Source organism: Thamnophis sirtalis, unplaced genomic scaffold, assembly GCF_051295495.1.
Source record: "Thamnophis sirtalis isolate CommonGarterSnake01/CBP01778 unplaced genomic scaffold, rThaSir2_p1.2 scaffold_8, whole genome shotgun sequence".
Taxonomy (NCBI): Eukaryota; Metazoa; Chordata; class Lepidosauria; order Squamata; family Natricidae; genus Thamnophis; species Thamnophis sirtalis.
The window spans coordinates 36,538,291-36,560,768 of record NW_028261388.1 but is presented as its reverse complement, the minus strand read 5'-3'; the positions used below and the strand labels follow the sequence as shown (position 1 = coordinate 36,560,768).

General features: G+C 34.5%; 1 protein-coding gene across 1 annotated transcript in view; it reads right to left on the bottom strand.

The window, feature by feature from the left end:
* EPHA3 (EPH receptor A3) overlaps positions 1-22,478 on the bottom strand; it is a 208,305-nt gene that overhangs the window by 101,407 nt on the left and 84,420 nt on the right. Inside the window, exon 3 of the mRNA XM_014070746.2 lies at positions 20,354-21,014. Coding sequence (XP_013926221.2) covers positions 20,354-21,014 — 661 coding nt within the window. The remainder of the gene's footprint in view (positions 1-20,353; positions 21,015-22,478) is intronic.

Sequence of the window (22,478 nt, the reverse complement as noted above, 5' to 3'; positions counted from 1 at the left end):
GCTTTTTAGTGTGAAAGAAAAATGCATCATTTCCTGTAGTTGGTGGGAAACTTGGCTTCCTGAGAGAGCCATTCAACATGGTGTCGTAAATCTTGATGTGCAATGGAGAAAGCTTAGTAAAAGTTAGATTCCTTCACTTAATCAAACATTTTCATTATGTCTTTTTTTCAAACAACGTCCAAGAGCTAGAAGAGAGACTATATAACTCTTTTTTTCTACTTTGCCTCTTGTATTTATATGCCCACTAATACTTTAAGATTAAACTTATGAAAATGAATGAATGCACCAACTTCAATTTGTCAGTAGGTGATTTACACCATACTTTCTTAGTACTAATAGTTCCAAGGGTCTCTGAGAGTGGGGGTCTCGCCAGACATGTAATTTGTAAATTGAGGATATATTGGACAACAAACGTACACCAATTGTTCCTATGATATAATAGTCCAGCGAAGAGTTATAATGCAGTAGCAGACATTAATTTTCATATGAACATCACAACTTCAATCATTAACAACTACTGAGGAAATGAATACTATAATGTTCATTGGTGACTTATTTTAACCATTTCTTTACATGAATGGTAATTTTTAATAAAGCTACAAGAGATGCTTGTGACTTCTCATGTCACGAGAAAACATATATGCATGTTTATCATAACAAATAATAAAATGCAGACTATATTTATCAAATATTAACATTTTTCCCATATGGTATATAACAACTAACTTGCAGCAAAAACTGTCAAAGGTACATGCACTATGGTTTAAAATTAATCATTATTATACAGAGGTTCAGTAAAGAAAAAAATAGATTAAAAGCATCTGAAAATTTATTTGACCAAATATTTTCAGAACAGCAGTAAAATTCCCAGAAGGAAATCTTCATGTTTCCGAATTTAGAAAGATACAATATTCAAAGGTTTCTAAAACAAGGTACCAAAAAAAAAGTCTATGTTAACACTAACAAGTCTCAGTCTAAGTAAAATATTATTCTGGCAGTAAAACCATACAAGGTTTTCAAATGCAAACATAGAGAACTATTGCAAACAATTATAAAATAAGACTGAAATTTAATAGATTGGCAATCTGGGAAGTTTAAATTATCCTTAGCCAAAGTAAAGATGTCAAATTTACTGTACCAGAATATTTATAATTTTGTTATATTACTATTATTGCAATATGAAAGGTATGATGGATCATCTGTTTCCATTCCAAAGCCATTCTTTCAGAGAGTGTTTTATTATTATATATAATAATTCCTTGGTATAGAACCACATATATATTGTAAAAAGTGATGTTCTTTCTTTCTATGCATTTTTCACTTTTTTGTTTTTTGGATATTCACCTCACATCTGGGAAATATGTTAGCTACCCTACACATGTTAGAAATAGACACATCTGAAGTTCTGAAAACCCAAAATTGGGGATGATGTCTACAGACTCTGTAGAATACACCCTGTAATAAGTTTCTAATAATTTTCAGACAGACAGAGGTAAAAGAAACAAAACAGACAGAAGGTAAATTATGATAAACTGTTAGACCATGTACTGTATGCAGTATTCAGTATTATTCAACTCATCTATGAAATCTAACAGATTTTTGCAACCTTTAATTTAAGAGTTAATGTGTCTCACACATGAATGCCATATACTGTAGCTATTCCATATGGTCAATCACAAATTTTGTTTTAAACTAAAACAATGTAACTATTAAATTTTATAAAATGTAAGTATAAAATAACAAAGAAAGGGACAAATAGCAGCAAGATAATTGATCCAATTGTGGTAGCAATGGTTAAAAAAATAAAATATTTTAAGGATTATTTTGGGACAAATCCTACTTAAAAATCAATGTGGTTGATAAATACTGACACCAACATGATAACAAATAATCAATCAAAATATAAGACGTATTGTTTCTCAGTTCTCAGTATCATTGTAGAACTTCTATGTCTCTTGCTAAAGATTCTTCTTTGTAGAGATTCATCATTTTTCTTCAAAGCCCTTATTTGGAAGTAAAGGTTATTGTGACAGGTTGTGTAAAGATTGTTATATGGTATCTTTAATATTAATTTACTTAGAGACAATATAGAATAGAATAGAATAGAAAAAAAAATCTTTATTGGCCAAGTATGATTGGACACAGAAGGAATTTGTCTTTGGTGCATATGCTGTCAGTGTACATAAAAAGACAAGCTAAATTTGTCATATCATACAGCAAACTTCCTGACAATATAATATAATAATCTCAAATTAAAATTTCCAAATCTTAATCATCTTCCTTTTTCAAAAAGGAATTACAAAGTTATTGTTTCTAAACCAAGAAGCAAGCATGCCAAATTTCACATTTTTAAATTTTAAAAAATCCTAAAACTAGCAAATGAAAAGAATGGGGGGAGGGGCAATAGTTCATTTTGGCCAAAAAACGTCTTAATTATATAATATTCTACATTTTGTTAGGCATACATAAAAGATCTGCAATACAATTCAACTTAAGGTAATTAATGTATATGCTTTTAGAAAATAAATAGGATAATGCTTAGTAAAATTTTTAGATAGTAGAAACTCAGCCTATAGTCAAGACAGTTTTTCTTCCAAAATCTATCTATAACTTAAAGGGACTCTAGTTAGCAATTGGTTAAAGTTACTAGTGATATTTGTTATAGCATTTACATCAACTTTCAAGTTATTAGGTTACATTCCTTCCTGATTCACCTTGGTCTTTATTCATTTATTCTGGCCCTAAGCCAGTGACTTTCTTAAAATTAAGTTTTCAAGTTGGGTGTATGCTATTCTGGAACCAGTCCAATCCCCAAAATGTGCTTTGCCCAAAATACTATGAATCACTTCCAATTGAAGGACTAAATTCCAGTACTCACTAGAACACTTCTTCCTCGAGAACATTCTGTCCTGGAACAGCAATTTTGTAGTATTTATCACTCAAGTATTCACCACTAGCTATATATATTGTAAGGTTATAGAGCTTTCTATGGAGTTCCACTTCACACTGATTTCCCATTTCTCATGATTTCTGAAATATAGATGAAGTTCTTACTTTTGTGTATTATATATGTTTGGTAAACATTTGTCATTTTGTTTAATTTGCAATTTAAAATGCTATACTTTCAATGTCAGAACAATTACCTAAACTAATACATAGATATTTGGGAAAGTAAGAAAAAACATATCCATGTAGCAAGGAAAACATTTACTTAAAGAAACTTTATCTGTAAATTGAAATAGAGTAATCAAAGGAGAGCTTTCTCTCACTATTTTAAAAGATTTCTATATTTTATATCTTACTTTACAATAGAAACTATCAACCATCTTTTCTCAAGCTAAGTGTTTAGATTAATGTAGAACAAAAACTGGTGCAATCTAGAATGTCTTTCTGTCTCTATCAATGAGGGAGGGAGGGAGGGAGGGAGGGAGGGAGGGAGGGAGGGAGGGAGGGAGAGAGAGAGAGAGAGAGAGAGAGAGAGAGAGAGAGAGAGAGAGAGAGAGAGAGAGAGACTCATACAGTCCTGCATGATATAGAGACTGTCATTTGGGGTTAATACTTGCAAAAGAAAACTGCAAGAAGAATTGAAGTTACATGTCAATGCCAATTGTCCTTTTTAACCTACTTTCAGCTTCTGGGTAGACTTCAAGAGGGTTATGTATCATATGCACTAATCCATCTATGACATGACATGAGGAGAGGCGAACACAGTTCTAGGCTAAAACAGACAAAGAGAATCAAGACCACATGAAGTGTTGATACCACTTTATAATGCCTTGGTAAGGCCACATGTGGAATACTGAATCCAGTTTTGGTTGCCACAATGTAAAAAAGATGTGGCGATTCTAGAAAGAGGGTAGTGAAGAGCAACGAAGATGATTAGGGCGGGCACTGTATGCTAAAACATATAAAAACAGTTGGAGGATTTGGGTTTGGCTAGTCTAGAGAAAAGAAGGACTAGGGGGCACTATTCCAAAAGGATGCCACAAAGAAGAGGGGGTCAAATTATTTTCCAAAGCACCAGAGGCAGGACAAGAAGCAATGGGTGGAAACTAATCAAGGAGGAAAACAACTTAGAACTAAGGAGAACTTTCCTGACAGTTAGAACAATTAATTATTGAAACAACTTGTCTCCAGAAATTGTAAATGCTCCAACACTGGAAGTTTTTAAGAAGAGATTGGATAACCATTTGTCTGAAGTGGTGTAGGATAACCAGCCTAAGCAGGGGGTTAGACTAGAAGACCTCCAAGGTCCCTTCCAACTCTGCTATTCTAAATATCATTCTAAATATTGAAAGCTGTCAGTGTATTTGGAACACATAACTAGATGCAGATTGTGTAGATATTTATCCCACACCATCTATATTTTGTAGTATATAATTTAATATCTGCTAGTAAAAGTATAGGAAAATAATTGCAGGATTTTCCCAAGATCAATATTAAATAGCAAAATTAACAAACAAATATTGTTTAGCTACCTTCTCCCATAATCTGTTTTTCACTCCTCAAAGTTTTTTCTTATTATTAGCAAATAACTGAAACCAGTTCAAAACTACAGCACTTTTGAGGTTTGGCTTACACTTTAGGCAAATATTTATTCTAGAATTTCCATAAATCTTCTTCCTCTCTTTTGATATGTAAGAGTCTAATAAATCACGAGTAACTTGTGACTGTTCTTATTTCCTGTTGATTAGTCCACTATATGAGTATTCCCTGCTGTTTAATCAGATAACAACTGGTTGATGATCAATAATGACTTGGTCGATAAACATATCTATTAAAAAATAACCGAGGAATCAATCCATAATGATGCATTTTTGGCACAATAGCACACTGTTAAGTTCAAACTATAAACTTGGAATTCAGCAAATGCTAAAGTCCCACACGCTCTACAAGAATCTAAATTCTCTGATTATCTTTTATTGTACACCTCAGAAATCTGCAGGTCTAAATGGCAGAAGTATTATTCTCCATTAAATGTTGACCATAATGTAATTTATAGTTATCCACAAGGGGAAGCTTGGCAGGGAAAAAACCCAAGATTGCCAGTAACTCCTGCTGGGATCAGGAATATCATTTCTATGCTTTAACCACTGCTTCACTTCACCACTTGTCAACATATAAATCTTATCACTAGAAGTAACTCAATGACACCTGGGGAAAACATGAATAGAGGTTAAAAAAAAAAGTAGTAGAGGTAATGCAGAAAGGCTGTTTTAAAACTGAATTAACTAACTCCAGTCAGAGTTACATAACTACAGCACTGCCTTGGAAAAGAATAGGCAAAAATAATTATTGAATTGTATATCTTGTTTAAGAAAAAAGAACATTTTCAATTGGTTGAGGGCATATATAAACACTATGTACAGACTCTTCAAAATAATAAATAATAGATCTATGAAATGCTTTTTATTCTTGATGAAAAGGTTAAAAAAGGGAAAAGCATCTCAGTTAAAAAAGGAAAAAGAAGCACAATACTGAGTTTTAAAAACTAACTCTAAATTAGAAAGGCAAATTTAGGACTTTTCCAAAATATATGGATAGGTTCTGTTTATAAACAATAAATTATATCTTCAGAGACTTCAATATTAAATATGCTTTTTATTACATAATTAAACCAGGCATAAGTTTATGCTGAATTTATTACACTAATTGTATTGAACTTAAAACAATGCTGCTTAGAAAAATGTTAATATAGACTATAATTATTGCTTAGATGTTAAGTTTATTTATATAGAAAATGTCACTACTAGACCTAAATGCCCCTCATTCAATTAAAATAAAGTAACAAGGCCACAAATGTTTATTTCAGGCCTATCCCATAATTAAAATAATATAATACTGTCATTTTTTTCATTTGACAAATTTAACAATTCACAAAACTTACCATGGAATTCGGTGTTTAATCGATATGTCTTAGTATCCTTGCATACTGAGAAAGGAAACTGTGATAAAGCTGAGAGCCTATTCCACAATAGGATCAGGTTCCTAACCCTATAATAAATATAAAGGATTTTCCAAGAGTTAATGGATTCCTAGCAAGAATGGCTGTTTCGCCATTCAGATATGCTATATCATGAGGGATAGTTTTTCACACAAACAGATAGTGTTACTCGCAAAATATTATTCATGGAATAATCTGTGAAACTCTTCTAAACTAAAGTTGAAATTTTGATGAAGATATTCATAGATACAGAAAATAAAGAGGATGGCCTTGATAACTATAAGGAAGATCTTCTACCAAAGCAATGAATACATAAATGTGTTTTAATCCATACCAAGATAGAGATTTCTGAAAATACCTAGAGCATCCTCTTTATCAATGTGAATTGGGAGTTGATGAGAAAGATGCCCTGGGTATTTTCATAAAGATAAAAGATAAAAAAGAGGGGAGGGAAAACACATTCAGAGGGTTTCGTTATAAGAAACAAGTGCAAGTAGTTTTTAGCTTATATAACATCTGTTTCTTAATGTAGTCTTGATAGCTTGACATCAGCAACCTAAGCACAATGATGCAAAAATAATGAAATATGTATTGTGATGTAATACAATATCTATGCTCTTGAAATTGTACTGCAATATTGAAAGCGTAAATGTAAATGTATGTAAATGTGGAGTTGGCGATATCAGAGTGCACAGTACACATTTTGTCGCTTGTCGTCATTTGTAAACACTCCATGCCAATGGAGATTTCTGAGAAAATACATTATACATTTTCTATTGCTAACAATTGCAGGATATAGAAATATCCCTTTAGATGCAGTGAGTTTTCATACATAAAATTGTAAAATGCAATGAATATTGGTAGCACGAAACTCACAGGGTTACTAACAGTTCATATTTCATAGTTCTGTCAGTTCTGACACTTTGTCATTCTCATGTTTGCAATGCTAACATTTTAATGCACACATTCATTGGGTTACATCAATAACATCTCTAAGAATAGTTACATCACTTTTGTTTGCACATTTTTGTAACAGATCCACATTTTCTGAGGTACTGTATCCCAAAAGGAGCAAAAGTATTCAATAAAATCTTTTCCAGCTCTGCTCTTTACAAAAACTTCTGTAAATTACAGTTCTTTATCAAAATGAAAGGAACATATATTTTGTAGGAATATGTATTTCTCCATTTCCCATTTAGCCATTTACTTCTCACTAAGGGATAAACTTAGAATTTTTATTTGGAGTCTGGCTGAAATCCAAATTACATAATAATAAAGACATCTCTCCCTGCTTGATAACCCAACTAATAGTCTCATTCAGATATGTACATTATTTAACTTACCAAATCAAATCCAACTATTTGATTCTCAATTTCCTGTGACACAATATAATCCCTTCAGGTGACAATCCATATTACTAAATCATAAATTATTTTTAAGATCATGTTATGTCTTTATAATCAACATTTTTGCTTGAAATGGTTAGGGAATCCTAATGAGTAAATAATACAGACACCAAGACACAAACATTTATACCCATACACTGAAACAATATGTTTATAACACCTTACCAAAGTTACATATCATATTGATTACAAAAAAATAACATTTCCCCTTTTTCCATTTCATTAAAACAATTATTATGCTAATCTAGGATTAATAATTTTTGTTTAAATACAGATGGTATAGTAAAAATGTGTTAGAGAACCCTCTTCTACTTAGAATACAGAATAACAGATTTGGAAGGCACCTTGGAGGTCTTCTAATCCAATGCCCTACTCAGGCAGGAAAGTCTATAGTATGCGTGAATCATATAAATCAAGTATTTTATATCTGAACATTCAACTAACATTCAAGAAACCACTTAACAGACAGAAATGCATTCCATTAAATTTATTGCTTATAAGAAATTGCCTCAAATAACATCAACCCTTACACTTTTATTTCTTGGTGGAAAGACCAGCAACCAAAGAGAATCCAACTTCTATTTTATTTTCCAAAGCTAGCAAGCTATAATGGGTCATTGGTATCTTGTACCCAGACAACGCAAGAGCAAGAACCCTAAAGTTATACAGGTGTTATATGGAATGTGGATCAGGTAAAGTCAAGCACTGGGGGCCCTGATAGAGACAAATGCTTTCAAACTGATAATAGAACATGATATAATGGAGAGGCAGGTAACATTCAAGGTATAAAATATTAAAGACACATTATTTGATATACAAGAGGTAACAAGGCTGTAACTGCTAGTCTAACAAGCTGATCCTGTAGTTGCTCACAGGAGGAGGAGATAAGGGAGTATAGCAATTACACTCCTTAATCTATTGCTTCTACTGCATAGATATGGAATAACATATTGGTACTGTAAGAAGAATGCCCTGTTTAACAAAAACAATGTTATATTGGTTTTAAACTGAGTTAAACATCTGCAACAAGTTTGATAATTTTGAAAATCACTTCTGCTTTCCCACTTCAGTTTGCAACTGAACAAGATACACACAATTCCCTATAGGCAGCACTAATTATATCCCCGGAAAATATACACCAAAGGATCTCTGAAATATTCTGTGCCACTTACATATTTTGGTTCAAATGCTGTATTTTTTAAAAAAAATGAGAATATAAGTTACACAGTTCAGTATCTTGCAAAATTAACAATAATGCTGTTTATTAAGGGAGAATTATCTAACCACAACTGATTCTAGAAACAAAAATCCATCACTAATTTTATAGCAGATAAAGGCAGATAAAGGAGAAGGTATTGAACTTCTGGAAGGTCTTCCCTTCATTAATTTTAACATCAACCTCGGACAGGTCTCCCTTTTTGGCTCACCTGTCATTAGAAGGAAATTGGAGACTTTGCAGTTTCACTATATCAAATTGTCAATTTTACTTACAATAGTTGATATATATTTACAGGATCAGTACATTCAGACTAATTAAGGAATAGAACTATTAATATCTCTATAGCTTAGGCTATTCACATAATATATTCATGTAATCAGTGATCATTTAACTTTGCTATATTTCAGCCATTATAAATTAAATTAGAATCTAGTCAATTTGACTGAATCCCAGAAGTCAAACTGTTGTTTTAAAAAGTGACATACTGTTTTACATCTATCAGTTTAGTTCTATGTCTTCAGTTTTATTTATTTACTTTTACCCTTGCATTAAAATAGTCAAACAATACATACAAAGGAAAATGTAGAAGAAAAATGAAGTAACTTGAGCACACAAAAAACTAAGATTCTCTGGAAGCTTTGTTCTTATGATATCAAAACATATTTCACAGATGAACACATTTTATTGTGCCATATTTCATTATCCAATGAAATTAGGTGCAACATGCAAGCCTTATTGTTTCTGAGTTTATATCCATCAGATGTAATCAAACTATGAAAATATAATTATTCCTTAAATTATATACATATTTTAACATTAGTTCTATATGAAGTCATTCTTTCTTACACATTGATAACATCTTGAAACTAAAGATTACTATTAATTGTGACTAAACTTTGCATTCCAAATGCACCTGGCTTAAATATTCATATATCAACCTAAATTTGATATGAAATAGGACTTTGGCTTTAGAATTTACCATTCCACATATTCAATTTTACATATAATTGACTTGTTTCATATAAAATTTGAGATATGCAGAGTTTGTAATGTGCAGGTTAATGCAATGTATTATTCTGGCATTCAATGAAAATGCCTCTTCAGTAAAACATATTGAGCTGATATAGAACTGCTGGAAACAAAAACAGAAAGGATCTAGAGAATATAAAGGAAAATATTTGATCATATTTTTTAAATTTATGCCATAAAGTATTTTCACTGCAACTGATCTCTGTACATCCTCACAATTTATAATTCAATGTTTTTCAAACACAGATTTATTGAACTCTTATTATACCCATCAAACAAATTCAGAATAATTCGCTGTGAATTTTAATGGATTATCTTTGTTTATATCTGAACATCTAGGAAAGCAGCATTTAAGGTTATCATGTGCTTTATGTTTTTAATAGAAAACAAGCAGGGATGTGCAGTCACTAGAGGCAAGGGAGGCGGAGCCTCACCACTCTCCTCAGGAAAACAAAAGAAATTTAAATATTTTTTTTTAAATAATTAAAGCCAAGATAGTTGCTACCAGATTACAGGTCACAGTGGCTTGGTGTCTGCTTAGTGTTAACCAAAGCAGGAGGCGAGAGAACTTGGGGCCTCTTTTCCATAAGGAATTTTTCGCCTTCTAAAAGAGTTAAAAGGCAAAGAAGTTCAGATAGAAAAGAGGCACTAATTCTCCCGCCTCCTGATCTGGAAGCAGCCAATCATGTCTTCTTGAGCACACTTACGTTGGGCGGGTTTATTTCGGAGGGCGCGCTTCAGAGGAGAGAGGAGTGGGGGAGAAGGAGGAGGCTCGCTGTTCACCCCTCCCCAACCTTCCCAGGGTCCAGATTCCCTTCGCTGCAAGCCTTGCTGTCTCTTGCATCCCAAAGGTGGGTGGGTGTGGGAGCTTTGGTGGCCCCAATTCTTCTCTGGGGGGTGGGGGGTGTCTCCTAGGGCTGCTGGCTAGATAGACTCCCAAAGAGCGACTCCTTCCCTCCTAGTCCCTAGAGGTTCTGCGCAGCGCCGGGAGGCCACGGAGAAGCTTCGCTCCGCTTCTCACTCAGCTTTTCCCCAGAGGCGATCCAAGACTTCAAGCGGTGGAGTTTGGAGAAGCAGCGGCCACAGGCCGGGTCTGCAGGTGGGCGGTAGGGCACTTTGCATCGTGGGAGCCGCCAAGCGCCTTTGCTGCAGACCTGGGCGCTTGGCGGCTCCTGCAATGCAAATTCCCCCCCCCACCGCCGAGGCCGCAAATTCCCCCCCCCACTGCCGAGGCTTCGCAAAAGGATGCCCAGCTGAGCCTCACCAGGCATAAACCTCACCGCACGTCACTGAAAACAAGGTATTACAAAAGTTTTCAATCACTAATTATAGTTAATGATATGTCTCCTTAAGACCACAAATGGCATTATTGTGTCAAAGGTAACTGGACAGCTACAAGCACTTCTAAATCTGCTACCCGAATTGTTCAATAAACTTATTAATAATTTGTTTAATATGTTGTAGGTGGTCTCAGGATCAAATTTTCAGTTAGAAGATAATATATGTTATTTTCTCTAGGTACTTAAATTGTATCAATTAAAGAATAGTATAAAAACTTATCCTGTAATTTTTGTGATTTAGTAATAGAAAGATTTATTTAGCATTTAATCACTGTTTTCTGTCATTACTATGTTACATAATGTCTTACTGTTGCAATCCTAGATACTTAGGAATGTCTCTTGTTTACTAGAAACTTTCCACTCATATTGTGATGCTGGAATGGGGGCCAAGTTTCACTTTTTTCTTCTAAATGCCCTGGATTGGAATTGCTGAGGGAGAATAAGATTTATATGATTTTAATCAAGATTGGCCTTTTAAATTGCTAATAGCAATACTGGAATAATAAATTCCTAACTCAGCTTATCTGTGAGGAGAAAAATATAGTATGGTATAATCTTTATTGTCATTGTACTTAAATACAATGAAATTTGTTTTAACTTCACTGGTGCAAAATTATAACAGAAATGAAAAAAAGAAAGAAAAAAAACTAGTGTGTGCATGGACTGATTGTGGTTGTATTTAAAAATCTCATAGCCCAAGGATAGAAACTATCTTTAAACCCATTTGTTGGGCTGGCTATACTTTGATGTCTTCTGCCCGATGGTAGAAGTGCAAAGAGACACTCACCAGGGTGTGAATCATCTCTGAGTATCTTTCTTACTCTGCTAAAGCAGCGAGATCTGGCGATGTCATCCAGTGGTGTCAGAGGGCAACCAATGGTTTCTTGTGCTGAATTGATCACTCTCTGTAGTGATCCGCATCTGTTAAACCAGCATACCATACTGTAATGCAATATGTGAGGACACTTTCTATGATGGATTGATAGAAAGAGGTCATCAGCCGTTGTTCCACCTGATTTTTTCGCAGGACTCTAAGGAAATGAAGTCTCTGTTGGGCCTTTCCAATCACCAGAGATGTGTTGTTTTTTTCAGGTGAGATATAGGAGGACAGTTTATGGTGAATGGCCAAGGTGAGATATAGGAGGACAGTTTATGGTGAATGGCCAATTATGCCACAGAAAGAAGGTTTGCCCATCAGCATTCTAATTCTATAGAACAGTGTTGCCATCTTAGAAACTTCATGACATCTCTAAGAATTTTAACTGAACAGCTCTATAAGTAAACAGTAAACTAAGAAAATAACTCCCTTGGGATTAAGAGATGATATAAATTGGTTTCCCCCCTCTGTTCTTGGAAGAAGACGATAGGGTCCAATTCATGAAGAAAATCAAAATTGCACAAAGTCTAAACATCAATAATCCATGTTATGGCATTTTAAATTATAAAGTGAACTTATTGATTTCTCTGCAATATTCATTGCTATATCAGAATAAAAGGGATTGTATTTAACATTTTATTAAGTAAACATGAAGCATCAATACAGAAAATTAATTTTAAAATTAATTCCCTATATTTTTTGCTATCTGTGCCCTTTAATATTATATAGTTTATATGTAAAGGTGACTGCTAATTATTAGAGGACTACAGGATATAAATGCTATTTTGAAATACTCTTTGTTTCAATTAATTTCCTTCTTGGATTATAAATATGATAAAGGTTATTGTTTTACCTCTTCCAAAAGAAGTCAATCAATAGATTTTTATTTAAAAAGTGAAGAAGCATTTTACATCTAGCAGCTTCCTCCTTTGTGTTACATACATGCAGCTGCTATTCTTTTAAAGCATTTAATATATTAAAACTTTCCAAATCTACAACATTATTTGCCCAAAACTAGTCGCTTACATGAGGATTAATAACATTTTTCTAAATCAGTAATATAGTACAGTTTGTTCCAGGGGTGAAATGGTCTGAATCTGCTACCGGTTCGCTTTGCTACTGGTTTGCATTGCGCACACATGTGCATGTGATGCATGCCGCAGGCACTACCATGCAAAGCTGAAAAAGGAGGATTACGAAGCCTTTTCTGAGTCTGCAAAGGTAAGTAGAACAACGAGGGGGAGGAACGGCTGTGTCATGTGATTTAGATTAGAAAAACTTTCTTGTTTTTCTTTGAAGATGTTCTGCTTCTTATCCAAGAAGCAAAACATTCTTCAGCTCTGAGCTTGGATGAGCAGCAAAACATCTTCAAAGAAAAACAAGAAAGTCCAGTTGCCTCTTGAAAAAGCAACTCTGGAACAACCATGACCTGGATGACTGAGAATCTCCATAGATATTTAATACAGTTTATTACGCAAAAATATGGTGGTCAGATTTTATTTTTAATAATTATTAAAATTATTAAATGTAATTATGAAAAGTTTATATAATAGTGAAACCTCAGGAAATGAGGGTGGGGTATGGGGATGGAGGTTTGGAAATCAAATTAAGCTCCTTTCACTTTAGAGGAAAAAAAGTGGAAATCAGGCGTAGGAAAACACTATACCTTGTTCATGCACTTTTCCTACTGATGACCTTTAACCTGCAGTCATTTATCTTATTCATGTGGTGTCCTCTAACTGCTACTCCAAACTAAACATCCAACCTAAACATCTGAATATCAATCCAAAGTCAAATTCCTTGCAAGCAACAACTACTGGAGGAAAAACAAAAGAATAAGCTCCCCACTACCGACATCACGTGTCCTTTCTTTATGTCATATGTGGCTGACAAAAAATAGCACTTTGTATAGGGCCTAAAGGTCCAAAACAGCAGGAGAAGGTGAAAGCAGAAGTCATGTCAACAGAAAGAAAGCACACAAGGAATGCTTTGATCTTATGTGTAACTACCAAGACAAATCATTCTGCCTACAGTGCAACATCCTTTGCCATTAAACAAAAACACAAACCCATAAGCCAAAATCGGCCTTTAGTGACCTCTCATTCAAAAGAACAGAATTTCAGCAATATTATAGATGATCCATATGGGTTGTTTTTCTTTTCCTTTTAAAATAATTCATCCTTAATATTCAAACATGCATAGCTCATTTCATACAGAATTAAAGATTAATGCCAACATAGCAACGATGGCTTTAAATGAACAGAAATACAGGTAGATCTCAACTTGCAACAGTTTATTTAGGGACATTTGAAGTTACAACAGCATTGAAAAAAGTGACTTCTGACTGTTTTTCACACTTACAACTGTTGCGGCATCCCCCTGGTCACATGATAAATTTAAGGCACTTGGCAACTGACTCATATTTATGACAATTGCCATGTTCTGGGGTCATGTGATCATTTTTGCAAATTTTGGACAAGCAACATCAATAAGGAAGCCAGATTCACTTAACGACTGTGTTACTGCGGTGATTCACTTACCAGCTGTGGCAAGAAAGGTCATAAATGAGGCAAACTTCACTTAACAAGTGTCACACAGCAACAGAAATTTCGGGTTCATTTGTGATCATAAGTTGAAACAATTCTCCTAATAGAAATCCCCTAATACAGTGTTTCTCAACCTTGGCAACTTTAAGTCCTGTGGACTTCAACTCCCAGAATCCCCCAGCCAGGCTGTCCTAATAGAAAGTATATCTAGTACATATGTGAAATACCTTACTACATCAACTTATCTTTATCTTTTTGTATGAACAGATGGAATCAAATCTAATCAAAGCAACTACGGCCTTGAGATAGTCTTGTACAGAAAAGCATTATATGATGTACTTTATATTGTCATATGTCAGTTATTAAATTTCTCAAATTTCTAGACAACCATATAAATCCTATGCAAAATTGGCCATAAGCAGAAATTATCTTTTCTGATATCTTTTCTACATGTTATACCACTGCAACATTACTTTAGTAATCTTCAATCTGTTCATAAAAGGTGATGTCATATATCAGGCATATCAAACTCAAGGCCCGGAGGCCAGATCTATTCCATGGGGTGCTTAGATCACCCAGGAAGCAGCGAAGGACCAGCCCACAATGCTTCTGTCAGCAAAAACAGAGCTTGGCAGTGCCACATGTGGCCGTTCTGGGCTCCGTGTTCCTTAACAGAGGGTTGCAGCCAGAAATGGAGCTTGGTAGCCCATTTTTGCTGGCAGAGCGCTAAGGCCACCAAAGTCACCCCTGACATGAATGAATGACGTTGAGCTGGCCATGCCCACCACCCCCCCCCCCCGATGTCAGACATAATCCTCATGCATACCTCAATGAAATTGAGTTTGACACCCCTGTTATGTACATTTGTTTCAGGTCAAGTGTGAAGAGGGTTCAAATGTGTGTGTGTGTGTGTGTGTGTGTGTGTGTGTGTGTGTGTGTGTGTGTTTATGTATTAAATGAACATTAGGTTTTGGGATAGGGCATTACAATGTATACAGTCAATTTTTTTATCTTCTCTTTTTAGTTGCATAACTGTGGAACACCTTTCCTGATAGCTATCATATATATCTTGAAATATTTGTTAAATGAAAAAATCCATATGTTCTGAAAATTAATATCAAGGCACCTTTTAAAGTTACGGCAAAGGTTGTGGTGGAATTACATTTAAAGAAAGATTGACAAGGAGCAGTTCACTCCTTTTTACAAGGAGCAAATCAGTAAAAATAAGAACAATCAAGTTAAGAAATGTTAGAAGAATTTGAAATATACAAGTTGGACAATGATGAAGAAATCTGAGAGTACCATACTGGGAAAAATATTCAAAGTGATTTACCCTGTTATATTGCAAATATACTAGGCAGACTTTTTATATATCTTCAGAAAACTAACTAGGGAATCTAGAAATTTTTTGTAAGCGGATACTTTTTCATTAGCAGCAAATGTAATTAGTTCAAAACAATGTAGTATAAAAAGTAAAGAAAACAGAGCATAAGAAACAATGAAAATTGTAATGCATTTCTTATGAAAGGAAATGCCTTTAAGGAATTTTAGCATAATTTTAATTTGGATTGTACCATATATCATCACTATGTATCATCATCTCACAGCATGAAATATCTTGTCAAATATAAATTATTTTATTTCCATCTATTTTTATTAAATCTCTTACTATCAGGAGGTAATGTTGACTTTCTTGCAGTGATGTCTTAAATCACTGATGGTATGCTTTGTGGGTGATGAATAACTGACACACTACACAGTAATCCCTAATTACGATAGAATTTGGAGGATAGACATGTCTGGTATTAAGACAGCAAGCCAAATAATCACACTGACCTTTTAGAAATGATTATTGTACAAATGTGTGGTATATCTCATTACAAAGTAGTGATGGCTGTAGTTTCAGTTTGTTTTTGAATACAGCAATTCTACTTTGTCCATACTTAATACATTTCCATCGTCATTTCTAATTCTGATTCAGTTTTGATGGACGTGGGACACAGGAACATTTTGTATCTGTACTGAATACCCAGAAATCATTTCCAGGTAAGTTCTACATGGAAGGCTAACTCAAAGCCACTTATTAGGAAAAAATAAAATAAACCAAAGGCAATCAGTCAAGAAACTCTTTCTTGAACTAAAAGATATTATTCGATCAACCACAAAAATGTCTTGACAATTTTCTTTGCTAGCCAAAACAAATAGGCACAGGACTTGGAAAAGAACTACTGAAATGATAGGCACTGAAGGACTAAATCTGACTACACTCAAATTTAGTCCACGCAGAAGTGCATCTTAATTGAATCTTGCTCTATTTAATTTCCAATATGTTGATGGCAATGGGATCTCAAAGAAATACATTAGTCCCACCCGACTGATTTATCCCATCCAACCTAATCTCAAGTACAACTGACTTTTGGTCTCTTTGATTACTAATGCCAAGTTTTAAAACTTTATAATTTAAATCAATCTAAAGTTTATTGAAATTAAGTTAGAATGTTAATGTTGATGAGATCTGTTATAAGAAAAAAACATTTTCTATCACTAGGATCAATTATATTTACTTTTATGAAAAATTTTTAAAAAATTGACATCTCCCCAAGAAATATATTTTGAAAACTGTCATTATAAATGTATCCTTTTGATCTGTACCATATATAAAAATAAGAAAAGAAAAGCTTTTGAAAATATATGTGAAAGAATATACAATAAATAAACAGGAAAATAGAATTCCATGTTAGTTTAAAACATTTACAAATTGAATTCCAAAATACAAAGCAAACCCTGCGGACAGATTTATATTGCTCTTTTCTGCAGCCAACTCAGCTAAGTCAGAATTAACAATCAAAAAGAAAACAATGCCATAATCAAGGAAGTTCCAAGTACACCCCTACCAAAACTGGCAATGCAAGCTACTATATATAAATATAAAGCAAACCTCATAGTCACAGCCACCAGCAATAATGTTGATACTTTGTTGGGTAATGAACATCTGCAAGCAGTCAAACTCAGGGAACACCAATGACTCCATAAATTTATATTTAATTTTCAAATGAAAGATTGTGATTATTCCTTATGTCAAGTCTGAAAAACTAATTTGACACCACCCTTACTCCCATCCTAATTCTGTTAATACACATGTTGACTTGTTTCTAACCAAACAAAGCATCACGGTTTCACCATCTTACTTCCATGGCTCATAACCTCATAATCCTAATGGGGCTTTTAGTCTTTTCTTTTTAAATTTGTAATACCTAGAACTACCTCAAAGAAAGAAAAAGAGAGAGTATTGAAGAAATGTTTTAAAAACTACTTGGCAATTATTGATAGTAATATCGTGTTCATATTAATAGCTTTGCAAAACATCTGATATCTGGGATATTTATGGGTGTACTGACTATAAATGCTTTTATCAAAAAATCTGATAAATGAATTATCAGATAGATTCATTAAAGTTCATTCCATTAATGACACCCTAAAGTGTCCGATTTATAACAGAATAGACAATATTTTTATTGGGAAGCACAACAAACATGGAATATGGAAAAGGCAGGGTGATAATGCAAAATGCACAGGACCATGACACTAACATTGAGAAGAACATTGAGTATTATAACTATCAGGGGTGGGTTCCTGCCAGTTCTAACCTCATCATAGAAGAGGTTCCACAAATCTACAGTGCTGTTTAGAACCGGTTCCAACTTCCTCCCCCTGCCCGTCCCCACATCATCAAGATGAAGAGCGAGAGGGGGAATTCTGGAAGTTGAAGTTCACATTCTTAAAGCTGTCAAGTTTGAACACTCCTGGTTTTTTTTTCTAAAGGGTTAGAGGTGCAAGGGTCTTGTAATTTGACAGCTTTAAGACTTGCACACTTCAATGCCAGAGTTTCTTAGCCAACATTTTGGTTTCTAAGCAAGAGTGTTGTTAAATGAGTTTCACCACATTTTAGAATTTGGCCATGCCCACTCAGTTACATGGCTGGCAAGCCACTCCCACCCAGTCATATGTCCAACAAGCCACTCCCACAAACAGGCCACACTTACAGAAGAGGTTCTAAAAAAATTTGAAACCCACCACTGATAACTATCATCATTATTATCACCACAACCACTACCACCATCATTGTTATTCTTTATTTTGAAACTACTCTGAATTATTCTAAAATCTCAAAACCTTTATGAAGCAATATTACCAATTTGTTGCAATCATAACTGAAGGAGGGCTCCACAACTGAAAAAAAAAATAATCAGCTATATTCTTAGCCCTGAGTTCATATTAAAACATAGATATAGTAAGTATTAGAATTATGGAAAGCACTTTAAAAGTTGTGTTTTCCAATGCATGGGAACATGAGCAACATGCCCTCTTCCAGTTAATAAAAAAGCCACATTCAGTTCAAAATGAAATAACTTACTGCATTTTCATTGATCATCAAAACCAGTGGTGGGTTTCTTCCAGCATTACTGGTGGTTCGGTGAGCATGCACGATTTTGACTATAAAATCTGTGCTATAATATAAGTTTATATATAAATAAATATACTGCGTATTTATATATCAAATATAAATTATTTCTTTTTACATTAATTTTAAGCTTTAAATGGATCTATCTAAAATTTGTTTCACTAAGAATTAACAAAATAATATGCTCATTTGTCTATATTTTTGAAAACACAAAACAAACTGAAAAAAAATCATAATCACAATATTAAATAAACTGCATTGTTCAGTATCTATAATCTGGTACATTAGCAGAAAATCCTCTGCACCCCAGAAAATATTTTTTTGGACATGACCATCATTAAGAAAAGTGGAAATGACTGATGCAGTTAGATTTAATGCCTTGGATAGAAATAGATGAAGATTTTTAAAAAAGAAAAGAAAAAGATCATCTGGAATGTAAGTCTAGAAGAAAAGTACTTAAATAAAAATATGGGGGAAATGTAGTCCAGAAACAGAGGTAGGAATTCTGTTCTGAGATAGTATATTAATTATATATTTGTTTGTTTATTAATACATGTCTTTGAATAAGTTTTTGATTCCTAGCAACTAACAGGATAAGCCCATGCAGTTTTCTTGGCACACTTTTTTCAAAAGTGATTTACTGTTGCCTCACTCCTACTGTTGAGAAAGAGAAACTGACCAAAGGTTACCAAGTGGCTTTGTGCCTTAGGTGATTAGTACTTTGTGCATTAGGTGATTAGTACTTAAATACTACAGCAAATAGTTAAACTAATTTGTGTAACAATTCCCAATATGCTTGTCATCTGCTTTTAAAACCAAGGAGCTCAAGTAACAATCACAGAAAATTTTAGTGCCTTAGAATCAGTTCAGGGTTCAAATTAAAGGCCCCAAAGCATAGACTGCTTCAAACTGCTTTTGCAATGGCACCCAATCTATCTCCTCTTCATTCAAGGTTTTCTAATACTTCTAAAGCCCATTATACAACATCTCAAGCATAGCGAATATATGCACTCTTTTTAAAGGTATATAATAGTTTGGGTATACTCAGTGGTGGGATTCAGCCAGTTTGCACCTATTCAGGAGAACCAGTTATTAACTTTCTAAGCAGTTTGGAGAACTGGTTGTTGGAAGAAAACTTATTTCCACTTTACAGGACTAATCCTGTAAGGAAGGCAGGAAGGAAACATTCTGGTGTTGTTTCTAGCCTAATCTTTATCGCCCTGCTTACAGAAACTGCACCTCTGGTTAACCCTTATTACATTGTAACAGCTAAGGTGAAGCACCCATTGAACTGAGTGATGTTGAGTTGGCCACAGCCACACGGTCACATGATCACCGAGCTATGCCTATTCAGCTGGTCATTAGGCCAGAGAACCAGTTTTTAAATTATTTGAATCCCACCACTGGGTGTACTACAGAGCAAGATCTTGCTCATGAGGGCCCAGTCTATTTGTGGACCATTGCTTGTATACTGCCTGAAATGGTAGTGTTCCTGTTGGGAAAAAAATTAAGTTGTCATGTTACCATTACCTTGGCAGGCGTAGCCTCTTTCTTCATAGCCGGCATTACATAAGCACTTCCCTATGGGTACTAGCCATTCTCCTTCAGTGCTGCAGTACATCTTGGGTGGTTCTTCCTCTTTGGAATGATTAACACAAGAGCCTCGCACTTCCACCAGTGACTGGGAATCCATAGGTACTGTATCTGGAAACATGGCCAGGTTCTTTATAGTAAAAGGGCATTTTTTGAAGTACACTCGCACAGATACTAAGGCCACACATGCACCCACATCTTGAAAAGCCAAATAAAATCCTTTCCTGCTCACAGGTCCCACTTCACGAACTTCTGTATTGAGCTTAAGAATACGATCACCAAGATCCATCTGAGTGAAGCTCTCATCAGCAGCAATGGTATCAATCTTTGTAAACTGGTGTTCTCTGAACTTGACAGAATGGTCATCATCAGATTCCATATAATACAAATTAAAAGTTTCCTTACAAGTGCCGAGAACCAACGGGATACTGTTACAATCCCTCAGAGTAAATTTGAGTTCCACATAGATTTTCTGAGCTGAATTGCGTGGTATCCAATTTGTCCTTAACCAATTATTTTGACTGTGGTCCATGACGTTGCAGACCTGGTAAGTTCTGATTGGAGTATAGTTCTCATCAACACCACTTATTTCTTCCCACTGAAAAGAAGCATAAAAGTAAATTAGCTAAACAAAAAAAACTGTATGTAGTCACTAATAATAAGTCAAAACACAAAATGGTAATTTCTTGAAAGGTTATCACCAAGGAAAAACCTTATAATTTCAGAAGGACAATGACATTGTGTAACAATGCAATTGTTACAAATCCATCAACATTTTACTCATTTTTTTCATTTAAAACTTGTAAATTGGCAAAAAAAATGTTTTCACAAGTTTCAAGGAAGACTATAATATTAAAAACCATCTGACTCCCATCTCTCTTTTATATCTCTTTTTGAGGGATTTATAAAATATATATAGTATATAATATTCAAAGTTCTGAATTTATTGTTTATTTATTTAGTTTCCATAGAAAAGGGTAAACACTTCCTTTCGATTACAAAGAATATGAATACACCACAATAAAGGAGATGCAATGAAGGTAAGCTAAAAAAAAACTCACAACAGAATGGATGGAAAATAAAAAATAGACAAAACCAAGCACCAAAGTTATTTTAGAAAAACTGATAAAATGCAAAATCTTAAAAGTAACACTCTACCATAGATTAGATTGGGTCACTTTCATAACATTAAAAAAAAGACGAAGAAGCCTCACACTTCCGGCTTCTGTTGTGGCCCACCATTGGAACTGGCAACAGATTTGGACAGTGAGGAGTTTGGGGAGGAACATGAGCCAGGCCTGGAATTTGGGGAAGGCTCTAATGAGGGCTCTGTGTCAGAAGCAGAGAAGGGGCCAGAGCCATATTCCAGTTATCAGCTGCCTTCAGAGTCAGACATCAGTGGGACAGACAAACAGCTGGAGCCTGTTCTCAGTATGTGTTCCCAGTATGCACAGAGTTGGCTGATGAAGGGAACAACTAAAGAACAGTAAGAACAGGAGTAAGGCCACAGGTGGACGATCAATGGCCCCTCCCAGAGAAAATAAAAAAGGAGGGAAAGGGGGACTGGCATTTCCAGGAGACATTAGTTCACTTAATTGGTTTGTGACTCTCCAAGACTCCTTGCCAAGTTTTGCAGATATCGGCCTGGCAGCTCTCCAAGCCAGATAAGGTCTGTGACTGTAAATCCTCTCTTGCAAGACTTTGTTGGATGTGAATGAGCAGAATTCAGGTAAATTAATAAAAGGGGTTTTTGTTGAGACAAGAAGTTTGCTTCATGCTCTTGGGAAGCCTAGGTCAGAACAGCTTCCTTGTGATGAAAGAGAAAGTTTTTTAAAACACTAAAACAAAACAATAAAAGTTTACGATCATAAGCAAGCAAAGAGGCATAAAACAAGTCCGCGTTCAGCCAGGCTATTAAAAATTAGACTTTTAAAAGTGAGGTTAAAAACAGAATGCACACCTAAAAATACAAGCAGCTGCAAAAAAAGATGGAGACCCAACCACTCCAGCCACTCTTACCAAGAATTTGGAACCATTCAGATTTCTCCCCCCAGTCAAATCT